At 39.3% G+C, this 19,682-nt stretch overlaps 1 protein-coding gene across 1 annotated transcript in view; it reads right to left on the minus strand.

Moving 5' to 3' along the window:
• Nucleotides 1-2,390: 2,390 nt before the first annotated feature.
• The window catches only part of CPS1 (carbamoyl-phosphate synthase 1), a 117,302-nt gene continuing 100,010 nt past the window's right edge, over nucleotides 2,391-19,682 (minus strand). Inside the window, exons 33-38 of the mRNA XM_037042024.1 lie at nucleotides 17,554-17,628; nucleotides 14,783-14,881; nucleotides 6,513-6,572; nucleotides 5,705-5,817; nucleotides 4,243-4,372; nucleotides 2,391-3,486 (exon numbers count right to left, since the gene is read on the minus strand). Of these exons, the coding sequence (XP_036897919.1) occupies nucleotides 3,388-3,486; nucleotides 4,243-4,372; nucleotides 5,705-5,817; nucleotides 6,513-6,572; nucleotides 14,783-14,881; nucleotides 17,554-17,628 (576 nt within the window). The 3' untranslated portion in view covers nucleotides 2,391-3,387. The remainder of the gene's footprint in view (nucleotides 3,487-4,242; nucleotides 4,373-5,704; nucleotides 5,818-6,512; nucleotides 6,573-14,782; nucleotides 14,882-17,553; nucleotides 17,629-19,682) is intronic.

Raw genomic sequence — 19,682 nt, forward strand, 5'->3', positions numbered from 1 at the left:
TCCCTTTCATCGTTCAAGAGGCTGTGGACACTGTAGAAGCCGAGGTTCAAATACCTGCAGCTGTTGAGATAAATGAACGTTGTAGCCGGTTTTAAAAGTTTCCAGTGGGAATGCTGTTTAAGAGGAAAGTTTGACAAAAGTGCAGTTAAAAATATTCTACTCACCTTTCCAAAGCCGTAAAATCCTAAATCTATATATGGATCATTCTTTATTCCTCTTCCCCTCACAACCTGGCTGAGCCCCTTCTCACCCAACCCAGCGGAGCCGGTCCTCCATGCCTGCTATTAAATTCTCAGTATGGAAAAAGCTCCTTCGATTTTCTACTCGGCTCTACAGAGGTGGACCTTATGTTGTCTGCACTCGTGATCTATGACGGATTCAGCCATTTAAAACATGTGTTAACCTGTTTATATGAAAGAATAAAAATGTACCAAAGGACAAAGCTGTGCCAAATCTGAACACAAATCAGCTTCCATTTTCTTGCATTCCTCTCATCCAACCAAAGTTCTTCCGGGCATTATTTACTTGTTCTTTAAGTCTTTTTAAAGTTTCGAACGTTAGAAAACAGGAAGACAGCAAAACCCAGAAGAAATGTCATTCCATTTTCAGCACCACGGAGAGAGTATATCTTGTTTCGGTTTTTCCAAAGACTCTTATTCTTACCGTCAATAATATAGGGTTTATTTAGAAACAATGCTGCTTGATTAACTATTATTACTCTTCTCATTTCTTGCATTGTGCAAATAGTCTGTTCAAATTAATGTAAAAGTCAAGAACCTTTGGTAAATGTCCACAAGAATTTAAGCATTGTTTTGAACTTCTGGTACTGTCTGCAAGTAATTCTATTTCAAAGTATAAGTTGCATATCTAAAGGGCCACCTGTAGCCTACTTACTTTTTGCCAAAGTGTACTTTTCCTCCTATTCTGTGTGTTTGTGTGTGTGTGTATGTGTGTGGTTAGATAGAGAGATGATAGTTAGATGATAGGTGACAGGTAGAGCAAACAATAATAAATCAAATAGGGCTAGATATTACCAATAGGCAAATATGAGTAAAGGCCATACTATTTTCATTGTTGTGTATTTTAAGTGTCCGAATTATTTCTTCCAAATGAAGTCTTAAATGTCCCACGTGGTTTAAACATGCACCGTTAAGAATCCAGTCTCCACTTCTGCCCAGCTCCTTCTCTCTGCACACAGCCTGACAGCCAGTCACGCCTCGAATGAGCGCCCTCAAGCCCAGGCCTGCCAGAGAAACCACGACATGCTGCTCAAGACAACACAGGAGTCCATTTCACCAGAGCAGCTTTTCCTTGATCTCTTCAGGCAATTTAAGTACTTTCTTTACTACGAGAAATGATTTTTTTACATGTCTGTCTTCATTAGAATACAAGATAAAAACAAAGAGAGTGACTTGTGTGACTTGGTAGATAATTCTTGTGCTCTCTCTTGTGTGAGAGCATTTTGTGTGACTTGGTCATGCATGAGTCAGTTTATTTACAGTATGGACTATGACAACACCTACTCAGAGAGATATGTTGAGCATTATATGGGTTGATTTATGGTAACTTAGACCAGCCAGGTGAATAGCATGTGTTTCTCAGGTCACAATTTGGCTGTGGTGTCATGGTGATAAGTTGTATAAGATCAGAAAAGTACTAGAATAATAGGAATAGAAGAGACCATCTATATCCCCCACCAAACACTGCAGAAATTTATTAAATATTTCAGGCAAGTAAAGGAAGGATCCGGAAATATATTATTATAATATTGCAGGGAACAAATAATGATCTCACAGTGATAACAAGTGGGAGACAAGGGGACACTGTATTTAAAAAGCCTTCATCCAGGTCTATGTCAAGTGGGAAAAACCTGATTGTGGACTGAGAGGAAAGGGCTATAAGCTGTGATGTCACCATTAGCTTAGTTCCTCCATAAAGTCACATTTAGGTGGTATTTCTGGGATATGATATCACTGTGGCAATCAGCACTGTCTCTCCCAGACAGTAGGAATCATCCCCTGATTGAGTCTAAGTACTTTTCTCCCTATTATGCCAGATATTTGGTTAAGTGTTCATTATCTATGTGCGTGGCAGTCTTTAGTCAGCATGTGGTTGTGATTGTATATTTGAAAGCATCCAGATCAAAGGTGGTATCTAACCATATAAGCACATAATAAAATTTTTAATGAGACTTATAAACAAGAGGGAAATAAGAAAAAGAGATGCAACAGCCTAGGCTTGATTATTTTTAATATTAATTTGCTTACCCCCTATGTCTTTGTATAGAAAATAAAAGTGATATCATTCTGGCTCCAAACCTTGTTTCATCGGAGGGGTGAACTAATTTTACATATCAACATAAAACAAATAAATGAATGCAACAATACAACTACAGGGACTCTTCACAGTAGTTTATTTAAAAGTTCACAATTAAAGCACTTGTAATAACACAAAAAAGTTTAAAGATACAAAGGCTGCCTTGAAGGAAGGACTTCCAATGTATGCAGAGGGAATGGGAACCTTGTGCTTAAAATGTGTGGAAGTCGCGTGCACTGTGGGCCTCAGTGGATCATCAGAATCCACAACCAGGATGGGATGAATGTAACTCCCAAATGTGTCCAAAATTGGCGAGAAGTAGGGGGGAGGGGGGAGATGGCATAAGTCTGAAGATTTCAGTTGGCTCAGGTTAAAAATCCAAACAACAGAAAAAAAACCACCTCAGCGGTATCTACCATCTGCTGACATACTTCAAAACACAAAACTGCAAACTACTGTCCTGCAAAGAAATCCATTTTTTAAAGACCTCCTTCACACTTCTCAAATTCAGTACTGTGGGAAGAAATGATGATATTCCTGGATGAGCCAGACTGAATGATTACTAAAAAGGAGCAATAAACAAACTTCATGATGAAGGGCTTCATAAATTAAATCCAAACTTCATTTTAACAAATCTTGATAGTATTCTGCCTGGTTAGAGTGTCCCAAGTGTGGCAGATACTATTTAAAAACGATGACAATAGTGTCTGTGAAGTATACATAGAAAGAGTGCAGCAGACAGAACAGTGACTTTTTCCACCTTGATTATCATGAATCAGCACCATAAAATGTTAGCTATGAGTAAGCATGAGGGGAAGCTCAGCCCACCAAAAATAAGGCACTAGTAAAGAGATGCATTCTCATGAAGGACAAGTCACTAAGAAAGGATACTCTATAAGGTTTTTTAAAAGTGACTGACAATTTAATGGAGAAAGAACATTGAGGCATAACTGAGTAAACTGAAATAAAGTTTGGTATCAACATTCATCCTTGGGGAAGTAAGTTGGGAATCAGTTCCTCGGGGTAGCATGTGGCTTAGGGTGGTGTAGGAATGGAGCCAGGACCAGGACTTTACACTGCTTTCCCGGCACTGGACTGCCTGTAGTGGAAAAGACTCTTGGAGTCCACAGTGCGTGATTTCTGCACAGCTTCAGCAAAAAGTTTGGTCACCTGAAAATGTAAGAGTAGGAATCTTAGCAACCCAGATGATATGAAAGTGAATGTTGAATGAAGTGGGAGTGAAGAGCCACAGTTTCTGCTCCCGATTTTCAAAGGAGCATGGGATAAAAGAAACAAAACCTCTGATTTCATGGGGACTTTCGGCTGTTTCTCAGACCTCACCATGAATAAATCTATCCCACAGCCCCACTTCCCACCCGGTGAATATGGATTAAAACTGACTCAGGGAAAATATACGAGAGGCAGAAAGTTAATGAGTCTTGAAAAAAATTCCCACCCCCTCCCCATGATAAAAAACTTGGTGAGTCATGTCCAAGTGGAGCTGAACATGTCTCATGTGATCCTATTCTGTAAATTGAGCAAGTGCTCGCACTCTATCTGGATCTTCCATTATCGTTAACGTGTCGCCTTCAGGTGGTGGCTTTCAGTTACAAACAATGGAAAAAAGTGTGTCTTTATCCCATGCCACACCACACTTTTTATTTAAAGGATAATTGTATGAGTAATGAGAGAGCCATGGTGATGCATGCCTTCTGATTCCCCCAATTGCTTGATCACCAACTGTCTCAGTTAGGCCCTGACCTCCCATAATGGCATCATTATTTTAGTTTCTACTTAGAAATCCTTCTCCTTTCTGCATGCTACAAAAAGAGGAGGGGGGAGATGAGCATAGGTCGATGAACACTCTTAAGTGGGGCACAGAAATAAAAATCCTCATGCAGCCTGTATTTGAGGAAAAGGATATACCTGGAAATTAGTGAGGAGAGCGATTCCGCTGTCAACAGCTGTCCTCCGAATCACGTAATTGTCATGGACATACTTGGTGTTGTTGTTCGGAAGGTTAATCACCAGGTCGATGCTGCCGTCTCTAATCAGTCTGGAGGAATAAACAAAACCAACGAAAGCTTGCAGGTGACCATACGTATTTTATAATTAGTCTCTAAAATACTCATGTAAATTACTCTTAGCCCTTTGAGTCAACGGCTTAGCTAACTATCATTTGTTCTCCTCTAAGTAAATGTTCTAATTATACTATTTGGGGGTGAAAATTTTTAATTGTGTTCTTGTAGAAACTCTGGTGAAAGTCTAACTAATTATATGGAAAGGTTTTTTTCTCTTAAAAACAACATCTATCAATAGTAAAAATTGGTAATTTGACAGATATTTACTTATTTTATAAGGGGGTGATTCCTCCAGCATTAAGTCCTGTCCAGACCCTATTTCCACTCCCAGATTAACTTTACTTCACCTCCTGCCTGCCAGAGTGTCTCAGATGATGGAATGAAAACGCAGGTCCCCTGATTTTGAGTTAAACCATTTCACACTCTGTTGCTGAGCTGCTGCACACACAGGAGACATTTAAATGTCAAAAGCGTGAAGTAATGCTAATTATTGTTTTACAAAGCTCTATGCAAGGGCTTATAACATCACGGGAAGTCGACTGAGGTCTGAAAAATTTGCCCTTCTTTTAGTAATTTGATCATAATTTATAGGTTACCTTCTTAGGAGCTCTAACAAATAGCATATTGCACAGAACTTGGTATTACTTAGCCATTCAATGAGCTGTAATATCCTGGAGCAACTGAGAATTATCTACCTCTACCAGGTAGTTCTGTGTTTATATAATGGCATTCCCAAAGTCCCACACAGTGTGCTGAAATACTATGTCTTACAAATCTAGCGTTGACGTAGCCTAAGGCACAGTGCCCAACCTGAGCAAAGAATGGCGTCTTAGGTAATCCAATGAACAATGTTATTATAGCTCCCATCACAGTCTCCTGCATGTAGCAAGTGCTCAATAAATTGACTGATTCATTGATGCACTTCCTCAGTGAAAGACAATTGGCCACACTTATACTTGGCATACACACATGTATACTACTTTGATGACAAATATAAAGTTCCGCATTACAGTCTTCATGCCCATGATTCTCAACACTGAGATCACGGTATCTGCCAAGGAAAGCACCCTTACTAGGAACTATGTTGAAAGATGCTACATATATCCATGCACTCATAGGAATAGCAAAGTTCACGAGAATGAAACTTCACTATCATTCACAAATTTCTCATTTTAAATTAGTTGATCTAGAGAACTTTTGGAAGACTTGCAAGAGGATAAGGTGAAGTATTCAGAAGTACTCATATCACACTGGTTCAAAGTCAATCCTGTGTTTTTCTGTCTCAGACAACTCCGTCCTGTTCTTACTTTCTGATGGAAGAGAGGCTGGGATTCTGTCCCTCCCGAGATGGCCATGCCACGGGTGTGGCAGGAACGTTGTTGGCATTGAGCCAGTCTGATGTGGCTTCGGTGGCAAAGAGCTGCATGTAAAATGGAAAACTCAGTTGCTGTACCACAGAGAACGCTTTCATGAAGCAAAGAAGCCTACTGGGACACATGTGTCATTTAAAACAGAACATAGAAGAAACTGGTGGATGTGAAAAGCAACATGATGCTGTAAATAGAGATTTGGACTCAGTGTCCAGAGTAACTGTCACTTCAAACATTTTTAAATTATTTGCAGTGATCAAAAATGCAATAACCTCAATTGTAACTGCTTTTGTAAAGGAGAAAAATAAAAAATACATGCATGGCTGACTATTCATTGTTATTAGGTCAACAAAGCCCACCAACTCAGCCTGCCCCCCTCACCCTGCCCCCAAGACTTGGGAGTTACTAAACCAGGCTTCGTACGAATGTCCTCATAGCAAAGGAGTTATACCTGTAACTGTAGCCACTGAAAACTACGACTATGTATTGAAACAGAAAAAGGGAAAAGGAAAATATATGGAAATGCACTGGAACCTTGTCACAATTCTGTGTAAGCTAATATCTAAGTTTGTGATAACTATATTAAAACTTAAAACTGGTCTTTCTAATTATTTCATTCCACTGAACATTTGAAATGATCAATTTAGGATATATTTTGAGCTATTTGATTCCCTATGATTTTTCAGTACGTGGATGGAGCCCAATGCTCACAGAAAACCACTTGTAAAAAACACATATCACATACCTTGAAGCCTTCATTGTGTAATTGTTCAGCCACACCCAGGAATTGCGGACGGAATGAATGCTGAAATTAGAGGAATTTAATAAAATTCACTTTCTAAATACACATGCTCTTCATTTAGTCATATGCAACATAGTATTCTCTCACGACATCATAGAAGGCAATGCCCTGTGTTGCGAGGTGTTTCATACTTAAAGGTGACAAGTTTCATCCTTTGTCCTCCTAAAATGAGTGTGAGTTCTTACTTATTTTCCAACATAGATAAAATTCCATCCACATTGTCCTAATCTCCGCTCTCTTANAAAAGCTTGTAAACTTAAAAAAAAATAAAAAATAAAAAAAATAAAATAAAATAAAATTCACTTTCTAGATACACATGCTCTTCATTTAGTCATATGCAACATAGTATTCTCTCACGACATCATAGAAGGCAATGCCCTGTGTTGTGAGGTGTTTCATACTTAAAGGTGACAAGTTTCATCCTTTGTCCTCCTAAAATGAGTGTGAGTTCTTACTTATTTTCCAACATAGATAAAATTCCATCCACATTGTCCTAATCTCCGCTCTCTTACTTTTTTACCTCGCCCTCAAATCCCTTCACTCCCTGTTTGATGGACGAAGTCTCTACCCGTGGATGCAGACAAACCTTGGTTCTTCACGGGTCCTTTTCCTGGTCAGGGAGTATTTAATGATTCCTGGGTTAGGAGCTCAACGCCAAGCCTGCCTTGCTGGACGTTTTGCCTGTTCAACCTCATCTAATTGCTGAATTCGAACTCTGTACCGCCCTTCAGTAACTGGGCCCTACCCTGGGAGCTCCCGCGCAGCGCCCTGCAGTAAGTCCATCATTTGGAGCTCACTTTTGCATTGACTCTAGCAGGGGTGCCCAAGCTTTTGGCATCTCTGGGCCACAATGGAAGTAGAGGTGTCTCAGACCACACATTAAATACATAGTGACACGTAATCACAAAAAAAGAAATCTCATCATGTTTTAAGTAAATTTACAATTTTGTGTTGGGCTGCATTCATAGCCATCCTGGGCCACGTGTGGCCTGTGGGCTGCAGGTTAGACACCCCTGTGTAAGGCAAAGAGTAAAAGAATAGGTTCTGGAATCACAAGCTGCACTTCAAATCCTGGTTTCACCATCCATAGTTCATGTCTTTGAGCTTCCATTTCTTCATTCTTAAAATGGGAATGGGAATAACAATGTACCTACTTCTTGGGGCCCCATGGTAAACTGCCCCCTTGAGCAACTTACTTAACCTCTGCATGTTCTTTCCCCACTTACTCAACATGCATAATAACAGTATCCACATTGCGGAGTCCTTACAAGTACCCTGAAGAGGACCAAAGTTGGCCCGCCACCAAAGTGTGCCTTTTAGGATATTGATTTAAAGAGAGTTAATAAAAAACAAAAGATTCAGAAAGAACCTTTGACCTTCTCCCCTTTCATCCTAAGAGATTCAGATGGAAAGGCTTGCTTTGAAAAGGGAATCTTTATAACATATTCTCCGTAACATCAGATAGGAAGGCTCCAGGCAAGGGGCTGGTAGCTAGAGCTCTCCCTCCCACCCCTGTCCCACCTCCCTCCCGCTGTCACAAGGTTTCTGAGTTGCCCAGCAAGAACGTGTTTGCCATGGATATTAGGCTGTTCTGCAGCTACCTGTAAATGGCCTATTTCTCCTTTCTTTAAATTGGCATATAAGTCTCAGCTGCCCAATATGTTTCAGGCCTCATCTCACGACACCCCTGGCATGTGCATCTGTAATAAACATTGTACATTTTCTCCTGTTACTCTGTCTCTGCTAATTTGACTATTAGCCTAGTTAGAAAAACATAGAAAGGGAGAGGGAGAAAAGTCATTTTTTTAGCCCCCACAACTCAGTGAATGAATCTAAAATAAGAACTACTTAAGTGTTAGAAGACCGACTTAGAATAATTACTTATCCGTTAACAGTTCTCATTAAATATTACTATTATTCTTCCAACAATTGGTTTTGATTTTTTCCTCCCAGGGACTCGATTCCTGCCCCTGCCCCTTAGTGCTCACGCCTGGGCTCCTCCACAGGCTGCCGTCCCACTTCAACACAAACCAGCTTCCCCTCACACAGATTCCACTTCTGGACAGGCTTCCCCACCACTGCATCTCACTGCTCAGATATTTTCTGCGTCCATTGCTATGACCTTCTAGAGCCCCAGCTGGACTCATCTAGTTTCCAGGTCCCGCCCTCCCTGAATCCCTGCCCATTGCCCTCAGGGTTCCCCAGTTCTGAACGTACCTCCTCCCTGTGGCCAAAAGCCAGTATTTGCAGGAGAGTAGTCAGAGTGAAAGACAAAGCTAAGTGGCCTGCCCTAAGGTGGGCCCGTGACCTTAGCTCATTAACATGAGTGTATATGAGTAACTGAGCTGAACAGAATGTGCAAAATCATTCAAACGTCAAATAAAAATCTGTTCTGCTTTAAATGAGAGCATTTTGGCTATTTTTCCTTGCAAGAAGTTTATACCCAGATGACATCATTTGGCTACTGTAGTAAATGTTTTGTAATCAATTTAGGAACTATATTAGTAATGGTCGAAAAAAAAAGTCATGCACACGATCTTATTTCAGAATTTTAGAGAAACTACAAATTGCGATAACAAATCATACCAAGATCCTTGCCCCATTTTGATAATGGCCAGCCCATAGAACCTCCTGATATTTACTTTCATTGGCTTTCGGAGGACAGATCTAAATCCGAGGAAAAGACCCCAAAGCTTATGTTCAAATACAGGATTCTTTCAGACTCTGGCCCTCTCCGTTCCAGAACAGCAGTTTTATGAGAGGAAACTATTGGCAAATAGAAAAGACAAATGCAAATGGATGACGCTCAGTTAAGGCAGGCTCGGGGCTTATCCGTGGCAGTCTTCTGGAACTGAGGTTGTAACCATGCCCAGAAAAGGGGCTTTCTGTTTCCACCCAGGGCCAAAACGGAAGAAACGAGCTTAGCTGTAAGAAGCTTATGGCTAGACACACAAAAAATAAAATAAATAAATATAAATTTAAAGAGGAGCTTGGCGATGTAAGGGCAATTTAACGAGATGTGTGGCAGTCTCTCAAGTGAAATAAGCCAGGAGGCAAAAGACAAATACTATATAATCTCACCTATAAGTGGAACCTGATGAACAAAATAAACACGCAAAAGAGCACCAGAGGCATGGGAACAAAGGACAAACTGGCAGTAACAAGAGGGGAGGGGGAAGGAGAAAACGGGGTGGGGGAAGAAGGGGAAGGCTGTAGTTAAGGAACACGTGTAGAGGACCCATGGGCATGGACAACAGGGTGGGGATTGACTGTGGGAGTGGCGGGTAGGCAGGGCGAGGAGAGCAATGGGAGAGAAATTGGAACCACTATAACAGAACAATAAAAAACCAGGTTAGGCAGAAAAACAGGACCATCATTTTTTCAAGTTTGATTCTGCTCAGAAAGCGATGGACTGGATTAGATGGCATTTTAGGTTTTCTGCATATTTTAAGCTCCTTGACACATGGCAAAGATGAATGAAATGGTCTAAATGAAGCTCTGGACATTGGAACACTACTTTGTTTACTGGTCTGAACTAGTGTGCTTAGACCTTCTGCTAAACAAAGAACGGACTTTCAGTCAGCACCGAGGTCCGACAGAAGGCTCCACGTAGAGAGAAAGGTCTGACTGGCTGATTAAGAGGTTAATCGTGAACGAAACAAACTACTGTCAATCCCTTACATTTTCCTCTACCAAGAAGTCACTCATAATAGATGGCCACGTGATGGCATAATATTGAAACCGTTTTCTAAAAGACCCTTTCTCAAGTACAGTGATGCTCCAAATGGGGTCCCTATTGGAAACTAGGCCTCACCTGGAACTTTGTTCTCAATAGGGAAATACGGGCCCTACCCCCGATCTATAGAATCAGGAACTCTAAGGTGAATCCCAGTCATCTGCACTTCAGCGAGCCCTCCTGGCGATTCAGACACAAACTCGAGTCTGGGAGGAGGAAGGAACAGGGGAGAGGAGGACCATCTTTCTCTCCTTTTATAATTTGAGGTGAACGTGCCCTGACCTTGGCCCACGACACAGTGAAAAATGTTGAGGGAGGAGCCCTGGAATGTCATTTTTCTTCTTCACCGTTTTCAAGTGAAACAAGTCAGCAAGTCGTCCCCGAGCTGACCGCAGTCAGCACCTCATTATGGAGCCGTGTTAGTCCTGCCCCCCCAAGTGGAAAAGATAAATATCCTACAGGACAGTATCGGCAGCTCCAGCCAGGGAACCCCTCCGCCTCCTGGTCTGGGGCGTAGGCTTTCATAGCACGTTATAAACTCCTATCAAACAGATATTGAACACTTGTGACACACAAAACAGCCTCTCCACAGAAAGAAATTACAGCTGTCAGCTTGCCTCTGAACAGCCTCAGATTTAATAGCTGATTGAAAATACCTGGGTAAGAAACCATTTGTAACTAGAGGTGAAAAGTACAAGCTGACTTATTTCCTGGGAAATGTTTATAAGAAAGAAGCCCTTTAAAAATAAAATTATCTATCTATCTATCTATCTATCTATCTATCTATCTATTTCCTCCAATGACCATTTTCACTTTACTCCAGCTTCTGGCTGCAGAACAGAAAAGTAAAGTTAATACAGGGACATCTGGATTGACAACTCTATGGTTGCTCTTAATGATTCTGTACGGAAGACAAAAGGTTACTCAAGTCCCTTGGAGTTGTCCTTTTCAAATAAAACGCTTGCTTTGTGTCTCTGGGCATCACCAAAGCACAGATGTCAGGACTGTGCGCCTCTCCACAAGCAGCCCTGAATAGCCCAATCCGAGCGGAGCAAACAGCCAGCGCTCTCAATCTGCTCTAGAGTAAATCATTTATTGTTAAACGGTGTTCCAGAAAACTTCATGTGAGGTAGATTGCCTACTCATAGCACAAAAAATAAAAAACAAAAGAAAGAAAGAAAAAAACCTGCTGGGATGAAAGGAAGCTGTAAACTTGCAAGAGACTCAAAGGTGCTTTTGTTCCTCTATAAACCTGCACTGTGTGTTTTTTGTATTAGTTTCCACGCCGATGGAAAGCTTCTGAGTAGAGATACCTTGCATATAATAGTTAAGTGGACAAAGATCCTCTGACAAAAATCTAAATCCTAATTTTCTCCCCAAAGTCCTAGTTACACCAAGTTGAGGTTACAAATATCCCAAATGTCCTGGGTAATTTGACTCTTAAGGATGTGTTTAACTTTGGGAGAGCAGACACAGAGGGTCTGTGCGTATAAAGGATTAGCGTGAGGAAGAGAAGTAAAAAATGAAGACTGTAATAAAACCAATGAATGCACGTCTGTCCCCCTTCAAACCACAAGGTATTTACTGAATGTTTTCAGGTGGCTGATATCCGCTAGTAGAAATCAATTCTCTAGTAGAAAAATGTTTCCTGGCTCAGAGTTACTTCTACCCCTTCTCTGTAGTTCTTTTTTCCCAATTTTTCTCTTACAATCTATTATAAAATATTAATAATGAAGTGATATATCTTCAATTAAGTCCTTCTACTCATAGCAGACAGGCGAGGAGATGAAGAGACAAGAGGGCTTTAACCTCAGATAAATGGGATAGATATTGACCATCCTCCCCCATTTATACATGAAGGAATAATACGCAAATTAACTGCCACGGTGCTGGCTGCCAATGCTCCCCTGTGAGTGAAGTCAACACACGCACTGAGTCAATGATTATCTTAATGTATCAAAATGCATCGTAGACTCTCTTTCTTAGACCTTCATTACATAACTCAATGAAATCCCTTCCCTTGTACTTCCTGGCCCTAACTCCCATTTACATATTAGCAGAGCTATCATAGGGTTGTTTTTTTTACATTCTGACTTTATACATTCAAATGAGTCTATATGAATTCTTCTGACCCACTGAAATTATGTTAAATAAAAACCTTTTTAAAAATACAATGTATCCTGAGATATGGAACCCTAATAACTTTGTCCACAATCGCCATGAAGTTTGGGTAAAAAGGCACAATTAGATTTGGGTCCCATTCTAACTAAGAAGATGCTGGTGACTTTCATAGCTAGGAACTCTCTAGTTAGTATATTCTGTCATACTGTTGAGTTAAATTCCTGACTACATACTTTAAAATCACTGTCAATGCAAGTCATGTAGTAATGGCAAGACTATACATTAACTGTTGGTGCTGGCTGCGTTTGCTTGCCTCCCCTATAAGAAAATGATTCTTGTATGTCTCCAAAGACTCTTAGAGTCACTTTGATCAAATGTGTCACAGCTGCAAATATTGTATTAAATATAATTTCATTAAACATTTCTTTAAATATTTTCTTTTGCCTTGGGAGTTAAAATACATATATATATGTGTGTGTGTGTGTGTGTATGTGTGTATATATATATGTATATATATATATACATATATATATATTTAAATCTCTACCATTACGCACTCATGCACAGGAGAAAGTTCTTTGCAATAACTCACAAAGCCGCTATTTCTTTTAAAAAGAACACATAGAAGTGCGGAAGCTCTATGTACAAAACCCCTTCCTTAAGAAAGACTCCTTTTTTCTCTACCAACACCCCGCCCCCCGCATTTTTTCCTGCAAAGCAAAAATTCTGTTCACAAATACTTCATAGGGATCAAATTAATTTTTGCCTTGCATTCCCCTGCAGCACTGAAACCAAACAAGCCCCCGTTTTATACATCACTGCCTTTTTAAACTGGTATTTTTAAATGTTAGCACTAGATGATTAGTTGTGAAGACGGGGATTAAGGGCATGGTCTCCTCTGAATGCCCCCAGGTTTCACATTAAACTTTAAGCCATAGCTGGAAGTTGGGCAAATACTCTCATACTTGCAACTTAATAATACTTAATGCCCATTTATAATGTAATGGGTCTCTCACATGGGGTGATGTGTCTCTAAACTGCCATTAAGCTTTGCAATTGCAAGTCATCTTGTTAGTCTCTGCTCTAAGTGTTCACCATCACCTTTTTTGGCACCTTTATAAAGCAAAATCCCAAGTTACTCTTTGCAGAAAGTTCGCCAAAGCACAACCCATCCAGTCTCCAGGGTCTAATTTGTGGATATTAAGACACCCTAATGGGATGGCATGTATAATAATCACCTACTGGCTTGAGAATACCTGATACTGTTCTAATTATATTTTAATGTAACCATGCAGGGTCTGAGATTATTAAAAGTACAGCAGGGGTGATATATAAGACCATCTATTGTTTTCAAAGATCCAAGAATTACAAATGTCAAAAGAAAGTGAATGACCCTTTGGAAACATCCAGCATTTTGGGGGGAAATTTATAAACAGAATAGTTTTTACATTCTTGCAATAATTATTCTAAAAGTATACTAACTTTCTGACTACCGTTTTGCACTAAGATTTGTTTTTGACTTGGAATAATAAACCAATAATATCCTTTTCATTATATAAGGATATGTATTTATAATTATTGCACCATGCTTACCAAATAATATTTCAAGAACCTCCACAGTGTACTGTGGGATATGCTGACTTTCTTAGGACCATTAAGTCACTGCTCTATAAGAACAAAGCTCAGAAAATTTTTCAAACAATGCCCATGTCTTCTTCAACTTTTGACCTTTGGCATTTAGTAAAAATTGAAATGTGAATAAATTAATGTAAGGAAGGAACAAGGGTCAGGATGCGGGTAATAGGTGTTCAGTCTGGGAGATGCGTTGCATTTGAGACCTCAGATACAGGTGCCTGGCAAATGCGAGCTTGCTGCAGTTGAAGATCTAAAGGTGACTGAGAATGGACACTGTAGACACAGATGAGCTGGAAAAAGGGAAAGTAAAGAGGTAGAGATAGACACAGAGAGAGACAGAGAGAAAAGAGGTGAGACCCAACTTCACGGAAAGCCTACATTCAGGGCCAACGAGCAAGAACTAAGAGCAAAACAAATGGAAAAAGTGTAACCAAAGAACAAAAGAGATTCCTTTATAAAGCCCCCTAAATGCCTCTCAGAACAAATATCCTTCCACCAGAGACCTTTTCTTTCTGTCTGTTTTAGTTATTCACTTATTTGTGTTGGCTACTGCAATAGAAAAAGGTAAAAGTCAGGGAACACATAGAGAACAAATGGCCATTCTTTGTATGAGTTGCTTTTTTCTTTAGAGGAACTTAAAACAAATCTCCCTTTTCTAAACTGTAATTAAGGTCCCTTCCCCCAGCCACTCCCAGCAAGTGACCAGCCACACACCACATACCTGGATTCCAATCAGGATGCCTTTCTGGGGTATCTTAAATCCCGTGGAAAGCATTGCCTTCAGGAAAGCTGTATGAATACCTTCACCAAAGCAGGCCACCTGTTTAGAATAAAATTTAAAAAAGAAAAGAAAGCAAATAATAGTCAACCATCTTTACAAAACAAAATAAAAAAACAACTACAAAAGGAAAGCACTTTATTCACAGACTCTTTTGTAGACTTTATTGAGTTGCCCATGCAATCTGAATCCAGAGATGAAAAGGCTGGCCAGCGCAGATGTATCTTATGTTTTTAATTAAGCACAATGAATGAATAAGCAATTCTTTCCCTATCCAACAGCACTCCATGGAACAACATAACTGGATTCTACTGTGAGTTATTTGGATGCAAATCACAGCTTCTGGTTCATAATGTGGTGAGTTACCAAATGTTAATATGACAATGTTTAAATAACAGTGTATGCTCTGCATGCTATGCAACAGTGCATGAATTCACAGGTCAGTAGCACAAACGCGTAACCGCTCATCAATTGATTCGGAGTCATTTCATGCAGCTGAGGAGAAAGCCTTCTGAGCAATTCAGTAAGTCTATGAAAATCTCAAAGGAATTTACTTTTTTAAAAATCATTTTCATAGAATGAACCTAAATACCATGCTACTAGCCCCGAATCCCACAGCCATAAGAAAAAAAAAACAATTTTAAACTAACATATAATGTTACACTATATACAGGTTTCATCTGGGGTAAATGTGCTGCAGTATAACTACGAGTCACATGGCCAGCATAACCATAGAGCAAGTGGTCCATGAGAGCATGATGGGAGTATTTTCTGCCATGCATATCATTATCGGGCACAGGTGCAGAATTACTATTATGGTAGCCTTAATCTCTAAGCAAATGACTCCCTGACCATGAAAGGAAAATTCTTGTCACTTTGACCTATAGTTGATCACCCATATACAGGGTGGGGCAAAAAAAGGTTGAGAGTTGTGAGTCCACAAAAACACAGTTTTTTCTTGTATTACTATTTATTAGTTTCTGTATTATTTTCCATGTAAGCAACTGTCAACCTACTTTTGCCACACCCCTGTGTACTCCGCAGTGAACGTTTTCTTTGCTCAAGGTATGGCCAACTAACTTAATGGGACCCAAACTGGAAAGAAAGAACCTAGGCCATCTCATCGTAAGTGCAGATACAACAATGCATAGGAGGTTTCAGCAGTTTTCTACAGAAAAACAAAGAAAGTAGTCAGATATTTGAGTGTAGATTAGGGCTAACACCCTCTCCTCACCACTAAGAAAATAAAATGCCCCTCACCTAGATCAGGACCTAAAGGCATATCCACTCCCACAAGAAACCATTTAAACACTGAGAACGTCTTTTTGAACCTTAACTGACATTTCACTAAACTAGAACTATTATTCTGATTTCAGTTATACAATAGACCTTATAACAACACAATTACATGACACTTGGAAATATGGCTCTAATACTGGAAGAAGAATGATCTCCTTTTCTATTTCTGAGATGGACACAAACAAGGAGGAGACGAATCTCTAATTTTTTTCGTGTTTCCATATTTCAACAACTCCAATAATGTATGTCTGGATGCAGAATGGACTCAGGAAGCGAAACGAGATGTGCCACACTTAGAGCAAACAACATGAAGGAAAACAGATCCCTCCCTGATCTGAACCCTGGACCAGCTGAAAATAGCCCTGCTACTGAGTGACCATGAGATCAAGACTAACCTGAAGAGAGCCTCCTTCAGGTGTCCCAGAAACATAGCAGAGGACCCTCACTTTAAAGGTGGGTTTCTCACCTATTAAATTTAAAGAAGCAGCAAAGGAGCTAAGAGAAACCATCATCAGTCCAAATACAAACAAGATAGCCATTTATTCCCCACGGCCCGCCTACTTGTCTCACTTGGCTTCTCACAACAGACCTTGCTTATATCCAAGCAACGATATACAACATCCCATATTTGTTGGAATTAAACGGTTTCCCCTTTCAGGTTTTTCTTAATACCAAGAGGAAACAATGATGCTTCACAGTGATGTTGACACCCTGACATGCACGGATGAGAATTGAAGGTTGTACGTGGTAAGTCTGTCAAGGGCTAGGTGATTCATAAAATGTCCTGACACTGACATGTAGGGAACTTTCTAGAATCTGACAGCTCTCTACAAGAAATACGTTTCACATTCTTGAAGAAACCTTCAGCTGCCAGAGTCCCAGCGCAAGTGAACAGGGACATCCAGTGGCCAGTCCCATTATAGTTTTAGATAATCCCCAAGAGGTTCAAGTTGCTTTGAAAGTGGGTCTGAAATTTTGCACGTGTTTTCATGTTGCATAAAATTTAGGCCCACGATCTTTCTAATGCTGTACATTCATTTTACATATTGATAGTAAAAACCCACTGATCTAATGGGGGAAGGGTTCTATTGCAGGGAGACCTTGAGAGCTTTAAAATAAAAAGAAAGAGCCAGAAGATATTTGAAAGATATTCTTAATGAGTAATATGGACATGAATTGGAAACATGAGTATTATAGTCACTTGTTGAACTATAAGTGAAAATTGAGACTGCGGGCCCCAAAAGTAAAAGATTTTTCTTTAGCCCAAAATTGTTAAGCCCTTTCCGACTCACTCTGATAGCAGAAGTTTGTGTCCCCCTTGCTACATGCAAAGTTGCTTTACTATAGTCAGATCATAAAATCATAAACTTCAAAGTAGATTTAATAAGAGCATTCGTGGATCATTAACTACTTACCTCTCCAGTGGAAGCCATCTCACATCGCAGAATGGGGTCAGCATCCCTTAGCCGGGGCCAGGAAAACATTGGAGCCTGTCAAAAAAGAAAGAAAAAAAAAGACTGGAAAAATGAGTGAGAAAGGTATAAAAGGACTAAGAGAGAAAAATATGTTTGGTGAATCATCTTTCACACAATTCATTTAGGCTACAGTACACATGTAAAAAATCTCTTTGGTCCAAACATCTGACTTGAAAAATAGCTTTAAAACTCTGGTCCAAGAATTTCGTGAGCTTTTGGCCAAAAACTTGGGTGAAATAATCACAAATTATTTCTGTAAATAGGGCCCCTGTGACCAGTCGAAGCCAGTGTTTCTAATCTGGCCTACACAGATTCCTACTGGAGTGATTTCAAACGAAGTCTGTTGGGCATTGGTCTACCCAAACACAGAGTTCAAACACATTTTTTTTTCTTGGTTGGCTTTTGAAACATTCCTCTTCTTGTTTTGATCATTTGAACTTGCAACAAGCCACCTTGCCAGAAACTTCTGTCTGTAAGCATACTTCTGAGATATTAAACTGTTGTTGACACCTCTTAAAAAGCTTTGAAAAACATTCTGCTTGGAGACACTTTGGCTCAGAACTTTCACAAGAACTAGAACATCAGTAGGAGTGCTTCTTTTCCATTTATTTTTATCAGTGCAACTCACTAAGAACTGAATTCTTATTTCTTGCATAAATCCCTTTATCTAGTCTAGACTGTTCCTCCTGTGATTCTCACACCCGTCTAAGGTATCATGGGAATTCTAGCCTGGAGTCATTTGACTGGGTCACCTTAGTCAAGTTACTGTACATTCCTGAGCTCCAGCTTCTCATACCGTCATCTGCTGATAGCTTCTCACCTCACCAGGGCTGTATTAAAACTGACTATATGTAAATAATTTGAAAACAGTAGATTCTTGTACAATAATAACTACGAAAGAAGTAAACTGGAAGATACAGTGCATTTTGAAAAATGCATGTCTATCCAACCATATTGTTTAGTGGGAAACTATTTCATATGTGTGTGCATGTGTATGTGTGTATATATATATGCCTGTGCCTATGAATAAAGAAACATGAATTGGAAATTTATATGCAGAATCTTCAGGGGAAAAATATTTTTCAGGATCTTGTTGGTCTCAACAAGATTTGTGTGTGTATGTATGTATGTATACACACACACACATATTTATATATATATATATATATATATATATATATATATATACATCTCCCATTGAAAACTTGAATAATTTATGTTTTGTCATCATCTCCAGGATCAAAATGCCATGCTCTCCTAACATAAAAAGTGACATTCTATTTCAGTGCACTATAAAATCCAAGGCATCCTAAATTATTAACTTAAGTAAGATTAATAAATATTTTTTATTTATAGCTTCAACTTAAAGCTTCCACTGTAAAAGAAGCCAGAATCTCAGCTACAACACAATCATGGTTGAGGTCACCTGTAGATATAGAAATGGAAAACTTTTAAAGGCATCTAAAATATGTAAGTGTCACATAAATGTATCACTCAATATAAATTAATTTCATGTGTGCTTCATCTAAAAACTTCATATATATTTATATAATACCTCACTAATCCTCATGCTTGTGCAGTAAAGTAGTTCGGGTCATAAATACTATGTGCATGGACACACGGAGGCAGCTACAGAAGTTCAATGGTTTTATTACAAGTTATTATTAGACATATAGTGAGATATATATATATATACACTATATATATATATACACACTAATATATATATATATATATATATATATACACTAATTTGCAATACTATATATATATACTATTGGAAATTAGTGAACAAAAACTCAAATTTTCTTGGTCACTCTTCATAAAGGTACCAGCAATTTCATCACTTTCACAGAATCACTGTGAACAGTAACTGGTCTCTCAACTTTTCAAGTGGAAAAATTGTGCCACTAAAGAAAGTAGGAAGTAAGCGATGGTGGCCAAGGCAGTAGAATTTAACCAGCAGGAAAGATTTTTAAAAGATTCATGCACTCTTGAAGTCTTGGCACATTTCAAAAATGGCTCCATCCAAGCCTTGTGCTAACAATATATATGTCCATGATTTCAAT

This window comes from Sturnira hondurensis, unplaced genomic scaffold (assembly GCF_014824575.4).
Source record: "Sturnira hondurensis isolate 20B ecotype Veracruz unplaced genomic scaffold, ASM1482457v3 Scaffold0003681, whole genome shotgun sequence".
Taxonomy (NCBI): Eukaryota; Metazoa; Chordata; class Mammalia; order Chiroptera; family Phyllostomidae; genus Sturnira; species Sturnira hondurensis.